General features: G+C 39.8%; 1 protein-coding gene across 4 annotated transcripts in view; it reads left to right on the top strand.

The window, feature by feature from the left end:
* Nucleotides 1–22,523, top strand: part of AKAP7 (A-kinase anchoring protein 7) — a 142,689-nt gene that overhangs the window by 54,837 nt on the left and 65,329 nt on the right. For all 4 annotated transcript variants that reach the window (XM_061207040.1, XM_061207042.1, XM_061207041.1 and 1 more), the window contains exon 6: nucleotides 6,350–6,462. In XM_061207040.1, the coding sequence (XP_061063023.1) occupies nucleotides 6,350–6,462 (113 nt within the window). The remainder of the gene's footprint in view (nucleotides 1–6,349; nucleotides 6,463–22,523) is intronic.

Genomic DNA, 22,523 nt, shown 5'->3' with positions numbered 1-22,523 from the left:
GGTGACAGAGTTCTTGCCCTTTGTGTGTGTGCATGGCTTCAGTAATGCCGGCTGGGAGAGGTGGTGGCATCCCTGGACCTGTTATCCACTGTAATGTTGGACATCTTGGCTTCCTAGCCTTCCAGCCTGCAACTCTAGTCCTCTCAGTGTTATTATATAAATTCCTTTCCTGCTTAACTCAGCCAAAGTTGTCATCTGTTGCTTACAACTAAGAACTAGTGTTTTCTTGGTATTTTAATGGTCTATTGCTTAACCTTTTTTATTACCATAGGAGAGGAAAAATCATATGGTGGCAGTGACTCATAGTGAAGGGTTTTAGGACATGCCTCAAATTTACAAACCGATCAAAACATCACATTTAGCACATACTAGCACTTGTTAGATATTACAGAAGTAAAATAACAAAGGAAGATTTTTGAAAATGTGGTGGGATAATATTTTGAGATACCGAGTTTTTATCTGTGTGTTTCTTGTATCCCTTCTTTAATGCCTAGCCCCCCCTCCAAGCAGTGGCACCTCGTGCTCAGAAGAGAGAGAATACAGCAGAAAAAATAGAGAAAGGGCTTTGGGGTTTCAACAACAAAGGATAATGGTGTTTTTCCTGCCCTGATGCTAGGGAAGATTCCCTAGTCTAGGTGAAGGAGAGAGTCAGAGGCTAAGCTAGAGTGAATTCTTGCCCCTCCATCATCCCCTGAACGAAGCAACAGAAACACCCTAAGTCTGAGAGCAGAAGTGACCTGTGCTCTGTTTCTGAGACGTGTCCATAGAGGTAGCAAAGCCAGAGTGGCAGTGGAGGTGAAGAGAGGATGGTCTTGTGTGATGGACGGCTATATAGTATTCTCACCAGTTCCACCTTTGCACTGGGGAACTCTGCTTTTTCTGTGTGCTCAAGAGTAGTGGAAGGGTGGTAAGGGGCCTCAGCTCCATTGAGTTTATGAGCTTGTGAGCCATAGAATGAAATCTTGTGTACCTGCGAGGGCACAGAAATTACAGAGAGTCACTGTATATGGGAACAAGGGAGGATACAACTTCAAAAGCCAAGTCTGGTACATGTCTCAGGAGATGCCAGATGGTGACCCAAGACCCCAGTGCTCCCCTCCCCCCCATCTTAAACACTGTGACACTCCATTTAGCTGTCTTTCCTTCAACTAATACATTTACAGGCAAAGAGAGGAGCACTTTCAGTCTCCTGAGACTCAATTGCTCCCACCAGGAAGACATGGATATTTCAGTTGAAATATAGATGAGTAAAGAAAGTTACTATCATACATAAATTTCCCTTGCTTAAAACCCTCAGAATTTCCCACCATACTTAGAATACAATCCAAAGGTTTGCCATGCCTCGTAAGGCCCCTGCCCACTTCTCTAAACCCCTTTCCTACCTCTTCCCCCATCCCCTGCTCATCCTGTTCCAGTTATCCTACCCTTTTTACTGCTTTTGGACCTACTAAGCACTTTTCACCATGGAAGCTGTTCCTTCTGCCATGAGCACCCTCGCTGCAGATACACACGTGATTCTCTTCTAGACCTCATCCAGGTGGCTTCTCAAATGTCTCATCTTCGGAACAGGATTCCCAGACCACCTTGTCTGAAATAACAACCGCTTTTCTTCCACATCACTTTGTATACCCCTGCTGCTTTATTTTTCTTTGTATCACTTGTTGATACCCGGCATTGTGTATTTATTTGTTTGTGGCACCCAATATATTTGGATGCTCCCTGAGGGCTGGGGATTTATTTTGTCCATTGTATCCCTGGCACCCAGAACAGTACCTGGTGTATCTTTTATTTTTAAGGACACATTTCCTTGAAACATTAGATAATCTTTCAGTAGGCTCATGGTTTTAATTGTTAGAAAAATTAGGACATATTTAGCATTGATGAGAATTAGCTGAACTTAAAAGGGACAGTTTCTCACTGAATATTTATTTATTTATTTATTTTTATATCTTTATTGGAGTATAATTGCTTCACAATGTTGTGTTAGTTTCTGTTGTACAACAAAGTGAATCAGCTATAAGTATACATTTATACATATATCCCCACATCGCCTCCCTCTTGAGCCTCCCTCCCACCCTCCCTATCCCACCCCTCTAGGTCGTCACAGAGCACCGAGCCGATCTCCCTGTGCTATGCAGCAGCTTCCCACTAGCTATCGATTTTACATTTGGTAGTGTACATAGGTCCATGTCACTCTCTCACTTTGTCCCAGCTTACCCTTCCCCGTTTGTGTTCTCAAGTCCCTTCTCCACGTCTGCGTCTTTATTCCTGCCCTGCCACTAGGTTCATCAGTGCCTTTTTTTTAGATTCCATATATGTGCATTAGCATACGGTATTTGTTTTTCTCTTTCTGACTTACTTCACTCTGTATGACAGACTCTAGGTCCATCCACCTCATTACAAATAACTCAGTTTCATTCCTTTTTATGGCCGAAAAATATTCCATTGTATATATGTGCCACCTCTTCTTTATCCATTCATCTTTCGATGGACATTTAGGTTGCTTCCATGTCCTGGCAATTGTAAATAGTGCTGCAGTGAACGTTGTGGTACATGTCTCTTTTTGAATTATGGTTTTCTCAGGGTATATGCCGAGTAGTGGGATTGCTGGGTCATATGGTAGTTCTATTTTTAGTTTTTTAAGGAACCTCCACACTGTTCTCCATAGTGGCTGTATCAATTTACATTCCCACCAACAGTGCAGGAGGGTTCCCTTTTCTCCACACCCTCTCCAGCATTTATTGTTCGTAGATTTTTTGATGATGGCCATTCTGACCAGTGTGAGGTGATACCTCATGGTAGTTTTGATTTGTATTTCTCTAATGATTCGTCACTGAATATTTAGATTGAATGTGGGGACTGCCCTGGTGGTCCAGCTGTTAGAACTCCGTGCTCCCAATGCAGGGGGCCTGGGTTCGATCCCACATGCTGCAACTAAGAGCCTGCATGCCGCAACTAAAAGATACCGCATGCTGCAACTAAAGATCCTGAATGCCGCAACTAAGACCCAGTACAGCCAAATAAATAAATAAATAAAATTTAAAAATAGATTGAATATAGTCTTATTTGAGATTCAAAGGTATATTCTGTGTACTATATTTTACCAGTTTCTAGGTTTTTTTTTGGACATTATTGGTGGGATTATTGCTACTGAAGGGACCCTATATAAGTTTTTTGATCATTGCTTTTCAAACTTTCTTTTTGGTAAGTATTGGAATCCTTTAAAAAAATGAAATGGTACTCAGAAGCTCAATGTGTAAAACTGGGGAACTTCTCTGACTGAAACCAATGTGTGTGGGCATGGTGGAAGGTGGCAGAATCCCCTGCCTTCCTCTTCCTCATTGAGTTGTTGTGGCAGCTTCGGTGCCCTTCCTTACTCCCAGGCTTCAAGCTGGGGTTTCAGCCATCTTGAAGATGACAAGGGTAGAAGTTAGGGCACGTGGATCACAATTCCTTCTTAACTGCTAACAAGGAGTGTGACCTTGAACATCTTATGTTTCAGTTTTCTTATCTTTAAAATTGACTTATGTATTAGCCCTGATTTTAAGATAAAAAGACCAAACGAAAAGTTGTTTACCAAAGGTCTTTGAAAGGGATGGATTTTTCACATGTGTGGCAAAGGAATCTTTCCTATTTGTGCATTGTACTATGATGCTTGTGCACTCGTAGCAATGTTATATTGCTAATGTATTGTCACTTTGTTATTGTGCTTCTTATTTTTAAATCTTTTATTCAAAAGTAATACATGCTCATTGTAATCATTCAAACAATATAAATATGTATAAAGAAAACATTACTATTCTCTTGTGCCTCTATTCAATCTCAACCTCCATTCTAAGGTATTCTATACTATTTTTCTATACTAATAAAAACATAAATATTTAGCATTTATTTTCTTTCTTTCTCTCTCTTTTAAACCATGAAATCATGTTATGGATATAGTAACCATGCAACTTGCCTGTTTTTGCTTAATAGATGTCATGGATGTCTTTTCAGGTCAATATATGTAGCTCTAATTCATTCTTTTCATTATGATAGTTCTTAGTATGGCCCTATGGTAATTTAACAACCATTTCTTTATTGATGAAGGTTATTTCCAGTTTGTGATAATTCAGACAATGCTAAGTATCTTCTATATAGAATCTTATGTATTGGTACTTTTATTTATTTTTATGTATTTTCCTAATATTGGAATTGCTGGTTCAAAATGCTTGTGCAGCTTAAATTTCAGTAGTTAACTGCCCAGATTATTTTCCATTGTGGTTGTGGTATAGCTCTCATTTCCTAACAGCCATTAGTTCTTCTAGTATCTTCTCTATCTCTTTCTCTCTTGCCTCTTTTTCAGGGACTCCACTTACACATATATTTGGCAACCTAAGTTGCCTCACAGCTTACTGATGTTCTGTTCCTTTTTTTTTTTTCCTTATTTCTTTTTCTTTTTCTTCTCTGTTTTATTTTGGGTGGTTTTTATTGTTATGTCTTCAAGTTCACTAATTTTTTGTTCTGCAGTGTCTAATCTGTTCTTAATTCTGTCCAATTTATTTTTCTCAGACCTTGCAGTTTTAATCTCTATAAATTTATTTTGGGTCTTTTATTTTATAGTTTGCATGTCTGAACTTAACTTTCTGAACAGAAAGAATACAGTTATAGTAACTACTTTGAAGCCCTTATCTGCTAATTCTAACATCTGTGTTAGTTCTGGGTCACTTTTTTTTTTTTAAATTAATTAATTAATTCATTTTTGGCTGTGTTGGGTCTTCGTTTCTGTGCGAGGGCTCTCTCTAGTCGCGGCGAGCGGGGGCCACTCTTCATCGCGGTGCGCGGGCCTCTCACTGTCGCGGCCTCTCCTGGTGCGGAGCACAGGCTCCAGACGTGCAGGCTCAGCAGTTGTGGCTCACGGGCCTAGTTGCTCCACGGCATGTGGGATCTTCCCAAACCAGGGCTCGAACCCGTGTCCACCGCACCGGCAGGCAGACTCCCAACCACTGTGCCACCAGGGAAGCCCAGTTCTGGGTCACTTTTGATGAATCAAGTTATCGTCTCATTGTGGCTCATATTTTCCTGTTTGTTTATATGCCTGGTCATTTTTGATTAGATATCAGACATTATAAATTTTACCTTGTTGGGTGTTGGATAATTTGTTTTACTATAATTATTCTTGGGCTTGGTTCTGGGACATAATTAAATTACTTGGAAACAGGTTTTTCCTTTGGCGTCTTGCTTCTAAGATTTGTTAGGTGGGACTAGAGCAGTACCAGGCCAGAGCTAATTTTTCCTCTCCACTGAGGCAAGACCCTTAGATTACTCTGCCCAGTGTCCCATGAATCTTGAGGTTTTCCAGTCTGGCTGATGGGAACAGACAGAATTCCTAACCCTGGGTGACAGCTGGGCATGTTCTCCCTAATCCTTTGGAGTGTTTTCCAGCCTCTGGTAGTTTGCTCACACACACGTGCTGGTCAGTGGCTTAGCTGAATCCACTAGGGGGACCCTTTGCAGATCTCTGCAGTTTTCTCTCTGCAGGACTCACTTCTCTGGCACTCTGTCCCATGAGCTCCAGATGCCTTGGTCTTTCTACTCTCTGCTCTTTTTTCTGAACCTAGTGTGATGACTGGGCTCCATCTGGGTTTCTCTTCCTTGAGCAGAGACCTAGACACCCAGGGACGTAAACTGGACAATTGAAGGGCTTACCTTGTCTGTTTCTCATCTCTGAGGGATCACCGACCTTCATTGCCTGGTGTACAGTGTCTCGCAAACCATTGTTTCGTATACTTTGTCCTTGTTTTTGGTTGTTTTAGATGGGAGGGTAAATCCGATTCCTGTTATTCTATCTTGGTTAGAAGCAGAAGTTTTAGATATGAGGGTTTACAGATAAGCTAGTCCTTTTTTTATACATATGGACACCACTGGGATATTGTGTGAAATCTGCATCACATCAGCCAAGAGTTATTTTATTTATTAAATGTTTCTTTCTCAAATTGTGGCTTTTGTGTGCTTTACCGAAAGTTTGACATCACTGCAGATTTAACTGTTGTAATGTGTTTGTTATCATACATATTGTGTTTTTTCCTCTCTCAAAAAAAACTCAAACTGGTTTATAATCTTCCTTATAAGATAATTTGTTATCTTTTGAAATGCCATTTTTATGATTAAAGACTGCCATGTGTTATATTAGCATTTTTTTTAAATTTTAATTTTATTGGAGAATAGTTGATTTACAATGTTGTGTTAATTTCAGGTGTACAGCAAAGTGATTCAGTTATACATATACATATATCCACTCTTTTTTAGATTCTTGTCTCATATGGTGATCATACGGTAGCACTTTTGTGCTTCTTTTTATTTTCTTCAGATGCTGCAAAAAGGACATTTCAAGAAAAAGGTATCTTGGCAGGAGAAAGCAGAACTTTTAAGCCTCATTTGACCTTCATGAAATTGTCCAAAGCACCACGGCTCCGGAAGAAGGTCAGTGAACATTTTTCCTATAAGCCCTGTTTTGCCAGCCACACCAGCCCTGAGCATGGTTGGGGCATGAGGGGCATTTGTAGTGCTTTTTGGCACCCCTGCCACTATTGCTCCTGGAATTCCAAGTCAGTCTGGTTACAATTCCCAAGGATGCTGAGTTGGCTCAAGAGCCTCCATGGAGGCCATGGCAGCTGTCCCCTCCTTTGCCACCGTGGCTATTAGCCCCACACTCTGACCATCACTTACTGTTGCTTCATCTGTTGCCACATCTGCTTCATCCCTTGAAAAGCCTTGGGGGCGGTGCCAGAGTTGTATTTCGCTGCGTTCTTTGCTTCTGGTTGTTTGCAGCCTGCTGCACTCAAAGCTTTCTCCACTGGCCTGCATACACTGGTGCTGCTTCCTGAAGCTGTGTTCTTCAAGGTGGGACAAGCTCCGCCCCCCCTGTCCCCCCCCCCCTTTACATAGCTCTTTCATGGTTTCCAAAAAGCCACCTTGCTCTTTCAGCAGTTGTCTCCATTGAGGGTGTGGAACAAGTGTTCCAGGGACTGGGTAAGAGGGTAACAGAAGGGCTCCCCACTCCCCAGCTCAGTACTTAAAAGTACTTCTCCCTGAGAATGGTCAGCAGTGCCACAGCCAGGGGACATGTCTTTTGACTTCCCCTATCTCAGGGTGACTTTCTGCCTTCCTAGGCCACTGCCTCCTCTCTCAGAGGTTGGAGTGACTTTGGACTTTTCTCTGGAGTCACGAGCAGTTCGCTTGGAATCCTAAGGGCACCCTTCCTTTTTTTTCCCATTTCAGCCTAGGGAGGTTCTCATGCAAATTAAGACATCTGCTGACCTGCCCTGATGTGCCAGAGTTTTGGAGATGGGCATGCAGATTAGTATTCGTTCCTGCTCTCCATGACCCTTTGCTGCAGTTAAGACTGATTTGCAGCTCTATAAATGAAGGTCATGTTTATTAGTAAGTAGATCTTTTTTCTAAATTCAACAGTTTGTATTTAATGTCTCTGTGCTCAGAAAGTCTTTTTGGTCCTGTAAAAACATGTGTTTGGGTGGTCGACCATCCTGTGGTTATGAGTTTTCTAGAAACTATTGTAAAAAATCACCCCCCCACCAATATCTTGCATGTTTTTTTTTTATAGCTATGCCCAAATTAAATAATAACTATATTAGGTACCATTCCAGAATATTTAGGTAAAATCATTTGTGTAAATCATAGATTTTGGAATTAGGAATGATAACAACTGACAAAACCTGTAGATTGACAGTTTACTTTTTTTACTCATTATCTTTCTTGTTTTGCTTTCAAATGGATTGTCCTCTTCCCAGTGGTATCAAACTTAATCACAGAATGACAAATCAGTGGTGAAGGTAATACCCACATTTCAAAATGTTTCTGTCTTTATAATATTAACTTTGAAATGAGAGCACCCAAGGACGTTTATCAAAGGGACGTTTAAATTAACTCTAGAATTTGTATTTCAACATTTCAGACTGCATGCATTTTAAATGATTTCTTGGCAGTTGATTTCATGGAATCTGCTCCTTTACTTTATAGAAAAGGGATCTGAGACTTAGAAGTTAAGTGACTGAAATGAGATCACATCGTCCTCAGTTGCAGAGCCCCGTCCAGAATCCCTCTTACCTCATTCTCAGTCTCATCTTCTTCCCTCCCACTTGTCAAGTCCTGTCCATCCAGTTTCATTTCTCTATGTGGGGAGCTCCTTGGTCTGAATCCTACTAATTCAACAACTGTTTATCAAGTGCCTACTATGTGTCAGACACTGGGTGCTGGGCATAGAGTGATGATCGAAATAGAAACAGTCCCTGCTTGAAGACTGTATAAAATCTAAATCAGGTTGCGTTTTGTTTTGATTAGAATGTTAATCTTTGGAAAATAAACTAAGATCTTACTGTCTTTCAGAAAGCCAAATAAGAATATTTGCCTTTAATTTGTGGAATCACTCTGTTTCTATTTACTATTATGATGGTTAGTGTTTCTGAATGCTTAAGAAAATATGTCTTAAACTTTGGGATTCATGAGTCACCTGGTGTACTTGTTGAAGCTGCAGATTTCCGTTCTCTGAGTTCAGATCTGGAATTGGACCTAAGACCTTGGCTTTCATTCAGTAAGTGTGACAGGGGTTCTGATCCAGATGGTCTGAAGAGTAGTATACTTTGAGATGTACAGGCTTAAATAAATAGCCAGTAGTTTCTTTTTTTTGTTTTTCATCTTTTTTGGAGTATAATTGCTTTACAATGTTGTGTTAGTTTCTGCTGTACAGCAAAGTGAATCAGCTATATGTATACATATATCCCTATATCCCCTCCCTCTTGAGCCTCCCTCCCACCCTCCCTATCCCACCCTTCTAGGTCGTCACAAAGCATCGAGCTGATCTCCCTGTGCTATGCAGAGCCAGTATTTTCTTTATGCAGCAAATCAGTGGGTCCATTGTAAAAGTTAAAACCAATATGAAAAGGTGGCATACACATCAGTAGATTTTTATTATGCTTTGTGGTTTGGAATGCAGATTATTTTAAAATATGTGACTCTTTAGTTTCTTAGCTTTTTTTTACATTTCCAGCTGTCTGTTTTCCTCTCAGCACTAATTCTCTTCTGGGTTTTCATTCTGGGTCCACTTATTTACAAGGGTGAGACAGACCATTGATAAAGTCAAAAGTGGAATGTATTACCAGCATTCAGTTTACTTAAGATTGATAATGAAATAAAAGGGGGGAGAGAGAGAGAGGGGTGTGAAATACTTTTTTCCACTCATATTAGGAAGTTTGTCTCATTTCAAGTACTTGTTATTTTAAAAGTTATTTTAATTACAGAAGTGCTAGATGAATATATGCTCACTGTAAAAAAATCCAAATACTGATACATACAAACCTACAGAGTGAAAGATACATTTTTCCCCCTCATCACCAATGTCCCACTCCCTTCCTCCCAATATAATTTCTCTCTCTTAGGTACCACTACTAGTATATCCTCCTGACCTTTTCCTATACACTACTAACATATATCGAAACTCTCCTTCAAATTTCTCGATATGGAACTTCCTCTGCTACAGCATGGTATTCTGGTTCCCAAGCTAGAGAACTAAGTTCTCTAACTGAGATTCTGGGAAACATAAGACTTTTTTGGATAATTATATATTTTTCTAACACCAGGAGGCATTTAGTCAATGTGTTAGTTTTACATCTTCTTAGTTTCATAAAATTCTAGTGGAATATATCACATAAGAGAGTATTAACAGTAGTTTATTTATTTTTTTGGCTGCGCCGTGCGGCTTACAGGATCTTAGTTCCCTGGCCAGGGATTCAACCCACGCCCTCAGCTGTGAAAGCATGGAGTCCTAACCACTGGACCACCAGGGAATTCCCTTGAAAGTAGTTTTGTGTATCGTAAAGCTATTTTGATTATCACTGTGTTTTCAAAGTTGTAGTTTCTTAAATCAAATGAATGAAGCCTCAGAAAATCTTATTAAATTGCTTTGTCTCTGGAAGAGTAGCTAAAATTTATTTATTTGTATAATTTCTTTAGAGTATATTTGTTTCATATGGTTAGACGACTACTTGTTTAGGTCAGTGCTTTTTTACAGTGTATTCTTTTGGATTTATTTTTCACATTGAGTGACATTGTATTTCTGTGATTTGAACATTGCAGAAACTGGTTGGTTAGAAGTGTGTGCTAACACTTGGTGGCAGAAGAAGACCAGTTTCAAATCAAACATGCATCTTAATGCAGATCCAGATTCGTCAAGAAATAAACGCAGTCTTTTCATGGATAGATCAGTTGTTTTTAAACAAGAATTATTTTCTGGGCTTCTTAGATATCTTTCCTGAGTTATGACTCTTTCAAATTACTAATGTAGCACTTAAAATCAAAGCTATTGGTTATTAATCGGCACTTCCTTATAGAAGTTTTTCACAGAGTCAGACAGTGAGAGAACTTGAGAATGAAAGAAATGATCCTTGAAATTGTTCGCTCCCATTGTCACTTAGACTGGTTTGTTTTGAGTGCGGAATTCAATATGCACATAGCAAGGGCAGAGGGGTGGTTATTGGACCATATGATGATGAGGTTGGGAGAATTAGGGATGAAGGTATGTGGCAGGCATCAGTGGGAGTGGAAATGGGTAGTGGAAAAGAAGAGTGTGTGGATGAAAATTCTGTTCTGATGGTACAACTAAAAGGAAAACCCAGTCCCTGAGTTATTTGGTGATTGGATATACAGGACCAAGATTGTAATTAAAAATTGGCCAAATTCCAACTTTCTTCTACATCCTTCCCCAGCTAGGACTCTCTGCTGTCATCTATCCTTACCTACAACCAACGATTATTTATTCATTTATCTATCAGGTCGCACGTTTTCTGGGGATTTTGGTAACTGGCCTGGTGTAATTTGGCTGCCACGCTTGTTCCTGGGTCTGCATGATAATGGGCCTTTATAAACCATTTGAAAACTCAGGAGTACTGACTATTCCTTCTCAAAGGAGTCTCTGTAATACATTGGAAGGAGCTTGAGTTTTCTTGTTTTATCTCTGTTGGTTAGCCCTGGACAAAATCTCATTACCTTTCTTTTTTTTTTTTTTTTCATAAATTTATTTATTTATTTTTGGCTGTGTTGGGTCTTCGTTCCTGTGTGAGGGCTTTCTCTAGTTGCGGCGAGCGGAGGCCACTCTTCATCGCGGTGCGTGGGCCTCTCACTATCGTGGCCTCTCTTGTTGCGGAGCACAGGCTCCAGACGTGCAGGCTCAGTAGTTGTGGCTCACGGGCCCAGTTGCTCTGCGGCATGTGGGATCTTCCCAGACCAGGGCTCGAACCCGTGTCCCCTGAATTGGCAGGCAGATTCTCAACTACTGCGCCACGAGGGAAGCCCTCATTACCTTTCTGGACCTCTGTGCTCATAGTGAAAGGAGGCGCTTGGTCTCAATGACTCTTGACTCCTGGGCTCTTCTGACATGTCTTATGAGGCAAGCATTATGACCAAATAGGCTAATTTGGCTTGACATGGAGAATTTTTTTTAGATTGTAGATTAGCTTTCTTGTATGCATGGAAGGAAAATGACAAACAGGGGAAAGGTCTTTGAGTACTGGTAGGAGTATGGTGGCAATCTTGCTACCTCTCCTCCTGGAAAACCTACAGAACAGTAAAGACAATTGGGAACATACCACAGACTACATTTTTAGTGAAACTGGGAGATAGAGAAATCTATAAATGCCAAATCATGTGCAGGTGTGGCCAGGAAGCAGCTGGGACCAGCAGGACTTGCGTGAGAAGCTACTTCCGGGTGGGAAAGGCTGTGCAGGGAGGAGCAGGCCTACTGGTGAGAGAGTTCAGAAGTCATCTGCGGATTCTCACTCCCAGTGGGTGGGTGCTCCACTGTAAGGAGGCATGGAAGGTGTCAAAAGGGGACCAGAGGGGCTGAGTCTCGGTAGGTACCACCTTCAGAAAGGGAGGGGAGTGGCTTCAGGGCAGGCATTAGAGAGGCTGAGCAGGTCACTTTCACAGGGACCCTTATTGTGAAGAATAGCCCATCACTGTAGCAGAAGAGGCCCTGCCAGACTGCACTGCCACTGTCTTCTCTCCTTCCCTGAAAGAAGGCACTCTAGGTGCCCTTCGTATCAGCGAACCTTTATTATTCCAGACAAAAGCTGGCCTTAGAAATATCCTTGGTACAAGATAAAGCAGATTGTTTCAGTAACCTGTTCCCGAATCTCCCAATGCCAAATGACTTAATCACAATTTCTGGTTGTTTTTGAGCCTCTTTTCATACTATCAGGTGCACTTAGATTTAAGGCTATAGTATGGAATTCTCTTCGGATTTTTCTTAGTTAAAAATCACACATTTTGTTTTAATGTGTTTTTTTTTTTTAAAACTAAAAATTCAGTGAAATCTGCTGTGAGATGGAATTGTAATTTCTTCTGAGATTCTAGGTGCTATTAGTCAACTGTGTCATCTGTTGTGTGTCCGAGCACTGTCTATAGCAACTGACTTCAATTTTGTTTTGAATGCATTTTTCAACTTCATGCTGTTCTGTTGTCTGTTTCCATATATTGAAAAAAGCTAAATAAGTATGCTTATAATTGTTTAAAAATTGGAAATGATATCTACAAAGGTAGACTAAATGTTCATTTGTAACCTTTCAGTAATTTATACGTCTTTGAATAGTGAAACATATAGAAAATAATAAGCAGAAAGTGAAATTAGTTTTAAGGAAGAATTCTGGGAATTGATTAATGTCAGAATACCAAAATGGCTCCTGGTTGACCCTTATTCTGTTAGAGATTTTGAAAAATTTGAAAACCCTAGAAGAAATGACACAGTCAACCTAGTAATAAGTCTGTGCAAAGTGGAATGGAGATTTGAAGTAAGTATCTTCATTGACATTTCCTGAAAATGTTCTCTCAGGACATTTCTCAGGATTTTATATGAGGTAAGGATTCTGTGATCAAATGCGTGCTAGCAGTGATGGGTTAAATAAAGTTAATCTGGGTCTTTATTTCAGGACTTCTTAGGATCTCTGAAATGTGAATGTTTAGTGTGAATCTTAAGAGCTTACAGCAACAAAGGTTTAGTTTTTGCCTCTGGACACAGGTCATCTGTGGCTCTGGTCCATGTTGTCTTTATTCAGGGTTTTGGCCGAGCAGCTTCCGTTTAGGACTTTGCTGGTCTTTGGCAGAAGGAAAAGAGATGGTGATTCACAAGCTGAAAGCTTCTGCTAAGAAGTGACACACGTCATTCCTGTTCACATCTTATCGGCCAAAGCAGGTCATGTGGTCCCTTCTGAGTTCAGCAGAGCAGGAGGTGTAACCCGTGTGCAGAAAAGGACACCACCAGAAGGGCAGTGAATATTTTGAACAGTTATACATTCTACTTCAGCATCGTTTCCCAGATGTAGTTGATCAGCGTGGCCTTTTTTCATCCATCGTGTTGTAGCACTAGTGTTCGGCAGCACACGGTTTAGGAAATGCTGATCGTGATAACTCAAGCTTAAATGTTACTTTTGCTTCAAACATACAGATTCCATGGACATTTTTACTTATTTTCTAGCACTTGTATCCACAGGCAAATTTCTGATTTAAGTGTAATTTAAGAAACAGAGTTTTAGAGCTGGTATTAAAAGATGCAATAATGAAGTATTCAGGGTAATTAGAATTGCATGGGTTTGCCTTAACTGTATTCCAATATAAAGGTTCTCTCTGTCTCAACTATTACCATTAGTGATGGGAAAATTTTTTTCTCAAGTCATTTTTAGACATTTTGAGATCTCTCTAGATTTCATTTTTCTAGTCAAGGACAGAATGGAGCATAATGATCTTGTACGAAACTGGGAAGCCCTGTAGTGGGTTGATTATGGTTAAAGGCAAAATGGAACATACGATCAAGAAAATGTAAACTTTATTCCAAAATGGTGTTGATGTAAAATTAGCTTGTTTAATAGGTAACAGCTAATTTCCAACCCACGTGAATAGTCACATAGAAGCAAACCAGCTAAAATTATTTGAATGGCAATAAGATTTTCTCTACCACTGCAAAGAGTGCCCAAGCTCACTGGCCAGTCACCTCTTGTTAACTATAATTAACTGCAAAATAAAAGAAGGTAAAGCTGTATTTTTCTTGCGAGCCCCATTTAGATTTGAGGGGAAGGTAAGGTTGCAATCCAAAACTATAACTAGTTTACGTTGGAATTATATTTCCATTCCTAAGTATGAGCTGATTTATTTTGACCATTCATTCGAATCTTATTCTCCCAAGGAGACGTACCTTAAAAATAGAATAATACTAAATTGCTCAGTTCTTCTAATTGATTACTCCTGTAAATTAAAGAAAAAAAATGTTATTGGTCTCTTTGCCAGGACAAAACTTCACATTAACTGTAGTTAAGACCTAACAAATCTAGCTCATATTGCCTGAGGGATTAGCCACCCTTGACTAGAGGAACTCCAGCTTGGTTCCTGCAGTAAGTGTTCTTTCTCTATAACCTACCTGATAGCAACATTTTTAGTTGTTAGTAAACGTTGTGACACCATTTTGGAGACCCATCTTTAAGGCCTTGTAAGTACAACTGTGTCTTTACACTGCCCTCAAGCTGATGGCCAGAGTGTGAAAGTACTTTTCTTCCTTCCTTGGCTACGGCCTTCCCCACAGCTGAATTTGACTACAACAATTTGTTACATAACATTATTTAGACCAGAACATTTCTTTCAGAGTGATTTCACATTTGTCTTCAGCACTACTATGGGATCTTTTTTTTTCTAATTAATTAATTAATTTATTTTTGGCTGTGTTGGGTCTTCATTGCTGCGTGCGGGCCCTCTCTAGTTGCGGCGAGCGGGGCCTACTCTTCGTTGTGGTGTGCGGGTTTCTCATTGCAGTGGCCTCTCCCATTGCGGAGCACAAGCTCCAGACGTGCGGGCTTCAGTAGCTGTGGCACATGGGCTCAGTAGTTGTGGCACGCAAGCTCCAGAGCGCAGGCTCAGTAGTTGTGGCACACGGGCCTAGTCGCTCCGTGGCGTGCGGGATCTTCCTGGACCAGGGCTCGAACCTGTGTCCCCTGCATTGGCAGGCAGATTCCCAACCACTGCACCACCAGGGAAGCCCACTGCTGTGGGATCTTAATCAGCCATTACCTGGGAGAATGTTCTGTGACTTTCTCTAGTGGCCCGCCCTGCACCTTTAGCAGCATCCTCTTCCTATTCATACCCATTCTGTTTTTCATGACTTGGTCCCTTTGGATTCCATCTTGCTCCTCACCCTCCCTGACCTATCCCAATAATCAGAGAATGGGGGCTTCCCTGGTGGCGCAGTGGTTGAGAATCTGCCTGCCAATGCAGGGGACACGGGTTCGAGCCCTGGTCTGGGAAGATCCCACATGCCGCGGAGCAACTAGGCCCGTGGGCCACAATTGCTGAGCCTGCGCGTCTGGAGCCTGTGCTCCGCAACAAGAGAGGCCGCCATAGTGAGAGGCCCGCGCACCGCGATGAAGAGTGGCCCCCACTTGCCGCAACTAGAGAAAGCCCTCGCACAGAAACGAAGACCCAACACAGCCATAAATAAATAAATAAATAATAATTAAAAAAAAAAAATCAGAGAATGGTAAACAGAGGACTTTGTGCTCTTGAACTTCCAGTGCAAATATTTCTAGAACTTAATTAAAAGGAATCAAGTGGGGGGAGTAATCACCTGGGAATTAGCTGAATGGATAGGGAAATCATGTCAAACATACCTCCCAACAGATTGTAACTTTCTATCACACGTATCCCTACTGGCATGTACCTAAATTGTACAAAGTAGGGATGAGGTAGACGTGCAGGGGATGGTGTCAGGTTTGGCTGGTCTAGCTTTCCTGGGTGATGAATGTACTGGGTAGAGCAGAAGAGCAAACGGAATATGCCAGTGTATATGATCTTTGGCATACTATCATCCTAAGATTCCTTGCTTCTTGTTAACTTTTCTATTTTTATTTTTATTTATTTTTTGCCTACTAAACCCGTTGCTTATTTTATTAGTCTAGAAGTGCTTCTGAAATTTTGAAGAGATTCTTAATTTTTAAAATCTCTAAAAATTACTGGCTGGTGTGTTATCTTTTTTTTTTTTACTGTACTTTTTGGGAAGCAGTATGTAATTGAATATTCGTATATTATGCTGATTATGAGTCCGGTAGAAAAACTATGTAATCCTTTTAATTCTGTATTTCAAGAGTACACCAAAGGGTGATTTCACAATTAAATGTTAGATTAAGTTTGAAATGTGGTCAAAAGAAAGATTCCAATTGCATGTTATATATAAAATTATTTTACATAGCAATCTGTGTCACATTGAAAAAGAAAATCTATGAATACATTTCTTGCTCTACCTGGAGAGAAATATTCATTTTGAAATTGGTTTAAGGGCTACACGTGATTCCCAGGATATATGTTTAATGACTGTTCTATATCCAATTATTGTGGGTTTTTTTCCCCTAAATCTCCTTTTATCTAATATGATATCCAGGGAACGTTTCCAACCAAGTGAGTGAAAAGGCTTGTATTGGTGAGCACGTTTCTTGCTTGCCCCATTTCCTACCCTATAGCACACTCAGTGTGAACCTTGGTGTCATTATTTCTTTCCCATTCCTTAGCTTAGTTCTTGTTGGGATGACTTCCTGTTAGGAAGGGGCTTTGTCCTACGTGGTGTGCAGGGAATATGCCCAGGCAATTGAAAGAGGATGAGTTAGGGGAAGTAAGATGTTCTCTGAGAATGAAGGGAGGGAGGAAGGAAGAATGTTGATGGGAGGGGAGTCAAGGAAATTGATTAATTCATAAGAAAGTGGGAAAAGAAGAAAGTACCAGATGCGTAGGAGCCGTATGAGCTACAAAAACGCTCTAGGTGTTTCTTGCTTAACATTAAGTGCTGTACTTAGTGATGTCTGTGGATGCATTTAAAATATTTTGTCAATGTACAGTCCCTGCTACACTGTCTAGGTATTCAGCTCTCATTTAGGTTGAATCTGAGGCTATAGTTTGGTCTGAAATTCTGTCTGTGGTTAATCCAACCAGTTTACATGAATGGTTCCATGCTTCTGCCCTCTAGGCTATAAAAGCAGAACGGATTCAACCACAATATAAATATGTTGCAGTATATAGGCCAATGTTATAGGCCGAGTTTAAATTGTTCATTAGGATTTTTCTGTGAACTTATTTCTGAATGTGCTTCTGCAGAACGCTTCACTGTCCCCTTTCATTGTTGAGATCCTGAGAATGTTTTGCATCAGTGGCTTGCTGGCATTACTTAATGTGGAGAGAACTATTGATTAGAAGGGAAAGCTATTGCAATGAATGAGGAAAACAGATTAAGTTATGTGTATGGCTCGTATTTGGGGAGAGATTTGGTGAGGTGGGGGATATTTTATGTTTTATCTTTAGTTGATAGAGATAAATGGTTAAGTGGGTGAATTCAGGAGAACATGTCATTATTTGCTCCAAAAAGCAAAATATTGGGCTCCCCTGGTGGCGCAGTGGTTGAGAATCTGCCTGACAGTGCGGGGGACACGGGTTCGAGCCCCGGTCTGGGAGGATCCCACATGCCCCGGAGCGGCTGGGCCCGTGGGCCACAATTACTGAGCCTGCGCATCTGGAGCCTATGCTCCGCAACAAGGGAGGCCACGATAATGAGAGGCCCGCGCACCGCGATGAAGAGTGGCCCCCACTTGCCGCAACTAGAGGAAGCCCTCGCACAGAAACGAAGACCCAACACAGCCATAAATAAATAAATAAATTAATTAATTAAAAAAAAAAGAAGCAAAATATTAAGAAAACAGATGTGATGGGGAGGAGCAAGCTGTAGTTTGTTTACACTTGAGTGACCGCAGGCTGCGTTGAGCCAAGAACACAGCTGGAGTTTGATCAAGGGGAGTTGAGGGTCCAGCTGAGATTGGGCTATCAAGGAAGCATTCTTGGATGCCTGAGTTATGAGGCTCTTTGTTTCACTGGAATGAGAAAAGCCATACACAAATATCATAAACAGTTATATGGCCAAACAGCACCTGATTTCTTACGCTATACTTGAGAAAGCTTGAGGAGGAATTGCGGTTTGCTAAGTAGACAAAGAATGAGCTTATATGGGAACAGTCTGTGTTGTAAATAAAGGTATTGAAACATCCCTGTGCTTGTTGCATTGAGTCTGCGGCCTTGAGAACTTACTGGTTGCCATCAACATGTTCTCTCCCAGTTAACATGTCGTTAGTCAGTATAAGTGAGCTACATGTTTGTGGACCAAATTCATGTTTCTTCCTCTGTTCTTTTTGAGGCCAGCACCTCATGGAAGGAAACTCCAGGCCCAGGAAACAATACAGCATATTCTCTTGGTGCTTTTTGTGAAGTGGCTTCTGCTACCAGGAGTTGTCCTATCACCTGCCCTCTGTGACAGCTTTCCTTGTCACTTGATAACCCCAAGAAGCATCCAGCTCTTCTCAGTGTTAGGACAGGGAGAAGGAGGTGTCAACAATAGATTAAAAATATAGCTCTAGCAGCTTTGTTTCTACTTATTATTTGATGAAAGGTGCAATATTGTAAATGTTAGATATAGTGCTAGGGTAAAGAGTTTCTACTTTTTCTTTCTCTAAAGCCTCAAGATTAAACAAAACAGTAGTACTAAAAGCAAGTATATAAACAGAGGGATTAAGAGGATGACCTCTTTCAAAAGCCTTATGAGGCTTTTGAAAAGCCTCATAAAATGAGATGCATAGATGCTCCAGCGTAAGGTAAAATGAAGAATTGAGAAATACTGGATACTCAAATAAACAGTTGGTTTAAAAAACGCAGATAATCTCTGCCAGTATTTTAGTTGATTATTTGCATATTTGCAGTATAAGAAGAGTTCTTTTTATAGACTGGATTATTTGGGTAATTTTTACTATGTGGAAGTAGCATCTATGAATTCTTTCTCTTCTCCCTTTATGAAATTCAATTACTATGGACATATAATTATCACTTTATTTATTAATACTAATGCACATATTAAATGCAGGTATTTTAGATGCTAGAGATTCTCAAAGTAATTTTCACATTGGTTTTAGAAATATAGTATATATGATTATATCTTAAGAATGATTAATATTCTTAGAATTTTAGTATTTTAAATAGTGAAAGAGCTTGAATATTATCATTCTGTTCTTTTCAATTTATCTGTGTTCTCCACTTATCCTGAATCTGAATCCAAGCTCTACTTCTTACTAGCTGTGTGTCCTTCGGTAAGTGACCTGATTTCTCTGTGACTGTTTCCTTGTCTGGGGATAATAATGGTACTAATCTTATACAGTTATTGCAATTATTAAACAAGTTAATAAGTTCTTAGAGCAGTGCTTGTACATAGTAAATACTATGTAAGTATTTTCTATTATTGTTAAACTGATGGTAGAAAGCATCAGTTTTTTCAGATTGGTACAAAACAATGAGCAAAGTACAACTGTTTTTTCTGTTTTCCATCACTCGTTACTTTTTCATCTCTGAAGTTACTGACAGGCATGAGGGAGGGTGTCAGGGCCCCAGGCAGGTAGGAAATGGCCATTGCTGGACAGAGGGTCGAGGCAGAGCCCAGGCCCACAGGCTGGCCAAGAGCTGCAGGAGGAGATGGGAAGGCTTCAAGGCAGTTCTCACTTGTGGGTGCTGGGCACTGGCTCTCAAACCACCATGCTGTTCTAGAGAACATTAGCTGTGTGGTAAAGACTCCTCATCTCTTTCCATCCCTGTCAAGAACAGGCTTGGGTGGAATTGAGCCTGAATAGGAAGTGCCTCCATTTTCCCCACTGAGAGGGGCTGAGGGAGGACTGCAGCCAACAAGGAGGTCATCAAGTGTCTGTATGAGGAGAAAGATGGAAATACAAGTAAGAGTGAAAAATGTAGTTTTGCTGAGAGGTGGAGTCATTAAGAATTGTAAAGTAAGATTTGCTTCAGGGAAGCCCCTTGTCAATATAATCTTTTTATCACTTTGAATCACCAGTATGTAACTTTTCACTAGGATGACTATTCATCATTAAAAATAATTTTAGTTTTTTAACCAATATCGTATCACTAAAGATATGTAACTTTTTTCCACTTATGAAAATGAGTGTAAAAGATTGCCATTCCTCTTTAATCAGCTGATGCCCAAAATGACAGGCCAATTTGGTTTGGCTCTTAATTTGCATCCTGAATTTTGGTTTCATGCCATTATCACAGGAAACATACATTTCTTTCATAGCTGTTGGGTGACAGGAATAAACTATTGGAAAACAACGGCGCTCCAGGAATATCAAGTTTAACCTCAGAAGGACACAATTTTTTTGTTTGATATGCAGGCTGTTTATTTTTTCATCATGGAAGTTGCGATTATTATAATAAGATAACAAGTAACAATGTGAAATTATCTTCTATTACAAAAAAAGTTAACCTTCTTAACAAAACTGGCATTCCATTGTTTTTCTGATCTCAATAACTTTGTTGTAGAAACTAAGGATAAATAAAAAGTATTTTATCTTTCAGAACCTTAACTGAATGATTTTCACACATTAATGTGAATTTTCACATTTTGTGGCTCTGTTTACTTCCTATATTGAAAATAGAGTTGGATGCATAGTAATATAAGACTGAGCCCTCTTTGGTGCCTATTAAATTATACACATCATTTAACTAAATATAAATGATACGGTGAGTGCTTCCCGAGTAAATAATTTCCATGACTTACCAGATGCAGCCATCAGATGATTCTAAAACTACACATCACACTCTCAAGGGCATTTTTCCTGTATTGGCTCTTTGCATGCCAAGTTACAGTCAAGAATGAAGTTCCTCAGGGTTTCATGGTCCATTGTATCAGAAGTTATCAAGTGGCTTTGAACAGCACTGATAATTCTCCCTAAACAGTACTTGAAACTAGGCCAAAGGGAAGTAAAACTTCAGTCATTTCTGATGATTAATTAGGATAGTCTTGAAAAGTTTTTCTGTTTGATATTTCTTGCCACTAATTTATTGTTTCAAAGTGTGATGTTCTGTCTTTAATTTCCTATTTTCTCCTTCAGTGTTATGATGCATAATTGATATGTCAGTTATATTGGGTACAGTTATCAATATGAAGCCTTAAAAAAGTATACCCTGTTTCTGTTAGGTCCAAGGCAAACGTAATTTTCAAACATAGTACTAGACAATCACAAGGCATATTCAGAATTCCAGAAATGCAACACCCTTAGCGTGGTTTTGTTGAAGATACCCTACATATTGTTGGAAATAATCCCAACTCTCTCAGCCTTTACAGGTCAAATTTTCCTGGCTTTAACCATTTTTCTGTGGTTTTTCTTTGAGCTTTCCTAACATATCATACCTCCATCTTTCTTTAAATGACAGGGTACCTTGGAAAGGGTCTGGGCTGTGAAAAAGGGAAGCAAAGAAAAATTTGTGGTCCGAAACCTGAAAACCAGCCTTTTAAGCTTTAAAATATAACCTTGCCAGGGTGATGCCTCTGGGACTAGTTTGGCAACCCAGTGGATCCATTCAGAAAATAGGAGGCTGCCTAGTCTTACTCTAAAGACATGCAATTTTGATGTACTTGTTTATTTTCTTTGAATGATAGTCGTTTCTTTATTATGAAGGAAGAACACCACCTGCTGCAGCTGGATGGTGAGACTAATTCACATAGATTTTACTAGAAAAGAAATATATTGCCATGGGACAAAAGAGCCTAAAAAAAATCCTGCAAAATATATTGTCAAACAAAAAATTCCCCAGAGAACAAAGATCATGCTAATATTATATATCAGACAAAGCAGATTCTTATAGAATCTTAAAGATCTTCTAGATCTTTATTATTGAAGATGTTTTCTGATCAGGGCATATAACTTCAGTGCCTTCTAAGGCCTCATGCCTCTTTGAACCACAGCTCTCTCTATAAATTATGAGTTAAAGAATTAATTCCTTTTCACTCTTTGGTAAAAAATAACTCCTTAAGATTCATGTTGGAAGTCATCTATGGAGAATTCTTGCAAAATAGTTGGTGCTTACTTTTTGCTAAAATTAAATTAATTAGCCTAACAGATTAGAGTAGCTCATATGTTTCCCTTATTTCTTATTTTTTAAACGATGACATCTTACAAAACTGAAATGGAGATTATAGTGGCTAGACAGTGCTGGCAATGGTATCTTGAAAACTGAAGGTCCTGATTTTTCTGCTGACTTATCACTGATCTTCTGTCTGGTCAAAGGGAATGACACCCTTACTCCATCCCACCCCCACCCAATAAACACACACAAATGAAAAAGCATTTGAAAGAGAAATAGGAATGGTCAGTTTCCATTTACTCGGAACCTTTTCCCCCTGAAATCTTACCTATTATTTTCACTAATGGTAATTATATATATCAATATATTATAGCATTTACCATATTTCACTGTTTTAAGCACTTCTATAAATTTACTCGTTTAGTGCATGTAACACTTACAGGTAGGTAGTATTGTTAATCTTATTTTACAGATGAGGAAACTGAGGTCACATGGCTGAAAAGCGGCTGAGCCAGGACTTGAACTCATGCACTGACTGGCCC

Source organism: Eubalaena glacialis, chromosome 12, assembly GCF_028564815.1.
Source record: "Eubalaena glacialis isolate mEubGla1 chromosome 12, mEubGla1.1.hap2.+ XY, whole genome shotgun sequence".
NCBI lineage: Eukaryota > Metazoa > Chordata > Mammalia > Artiodactyla > Balaenidae > Eubalaena > Eubalaena glacialis.
The sequence above is the reverse complement of the archived record's forward strand: the minus strand, read 5'-3'. Positions and strand labels throughout refer to the sequence as shown.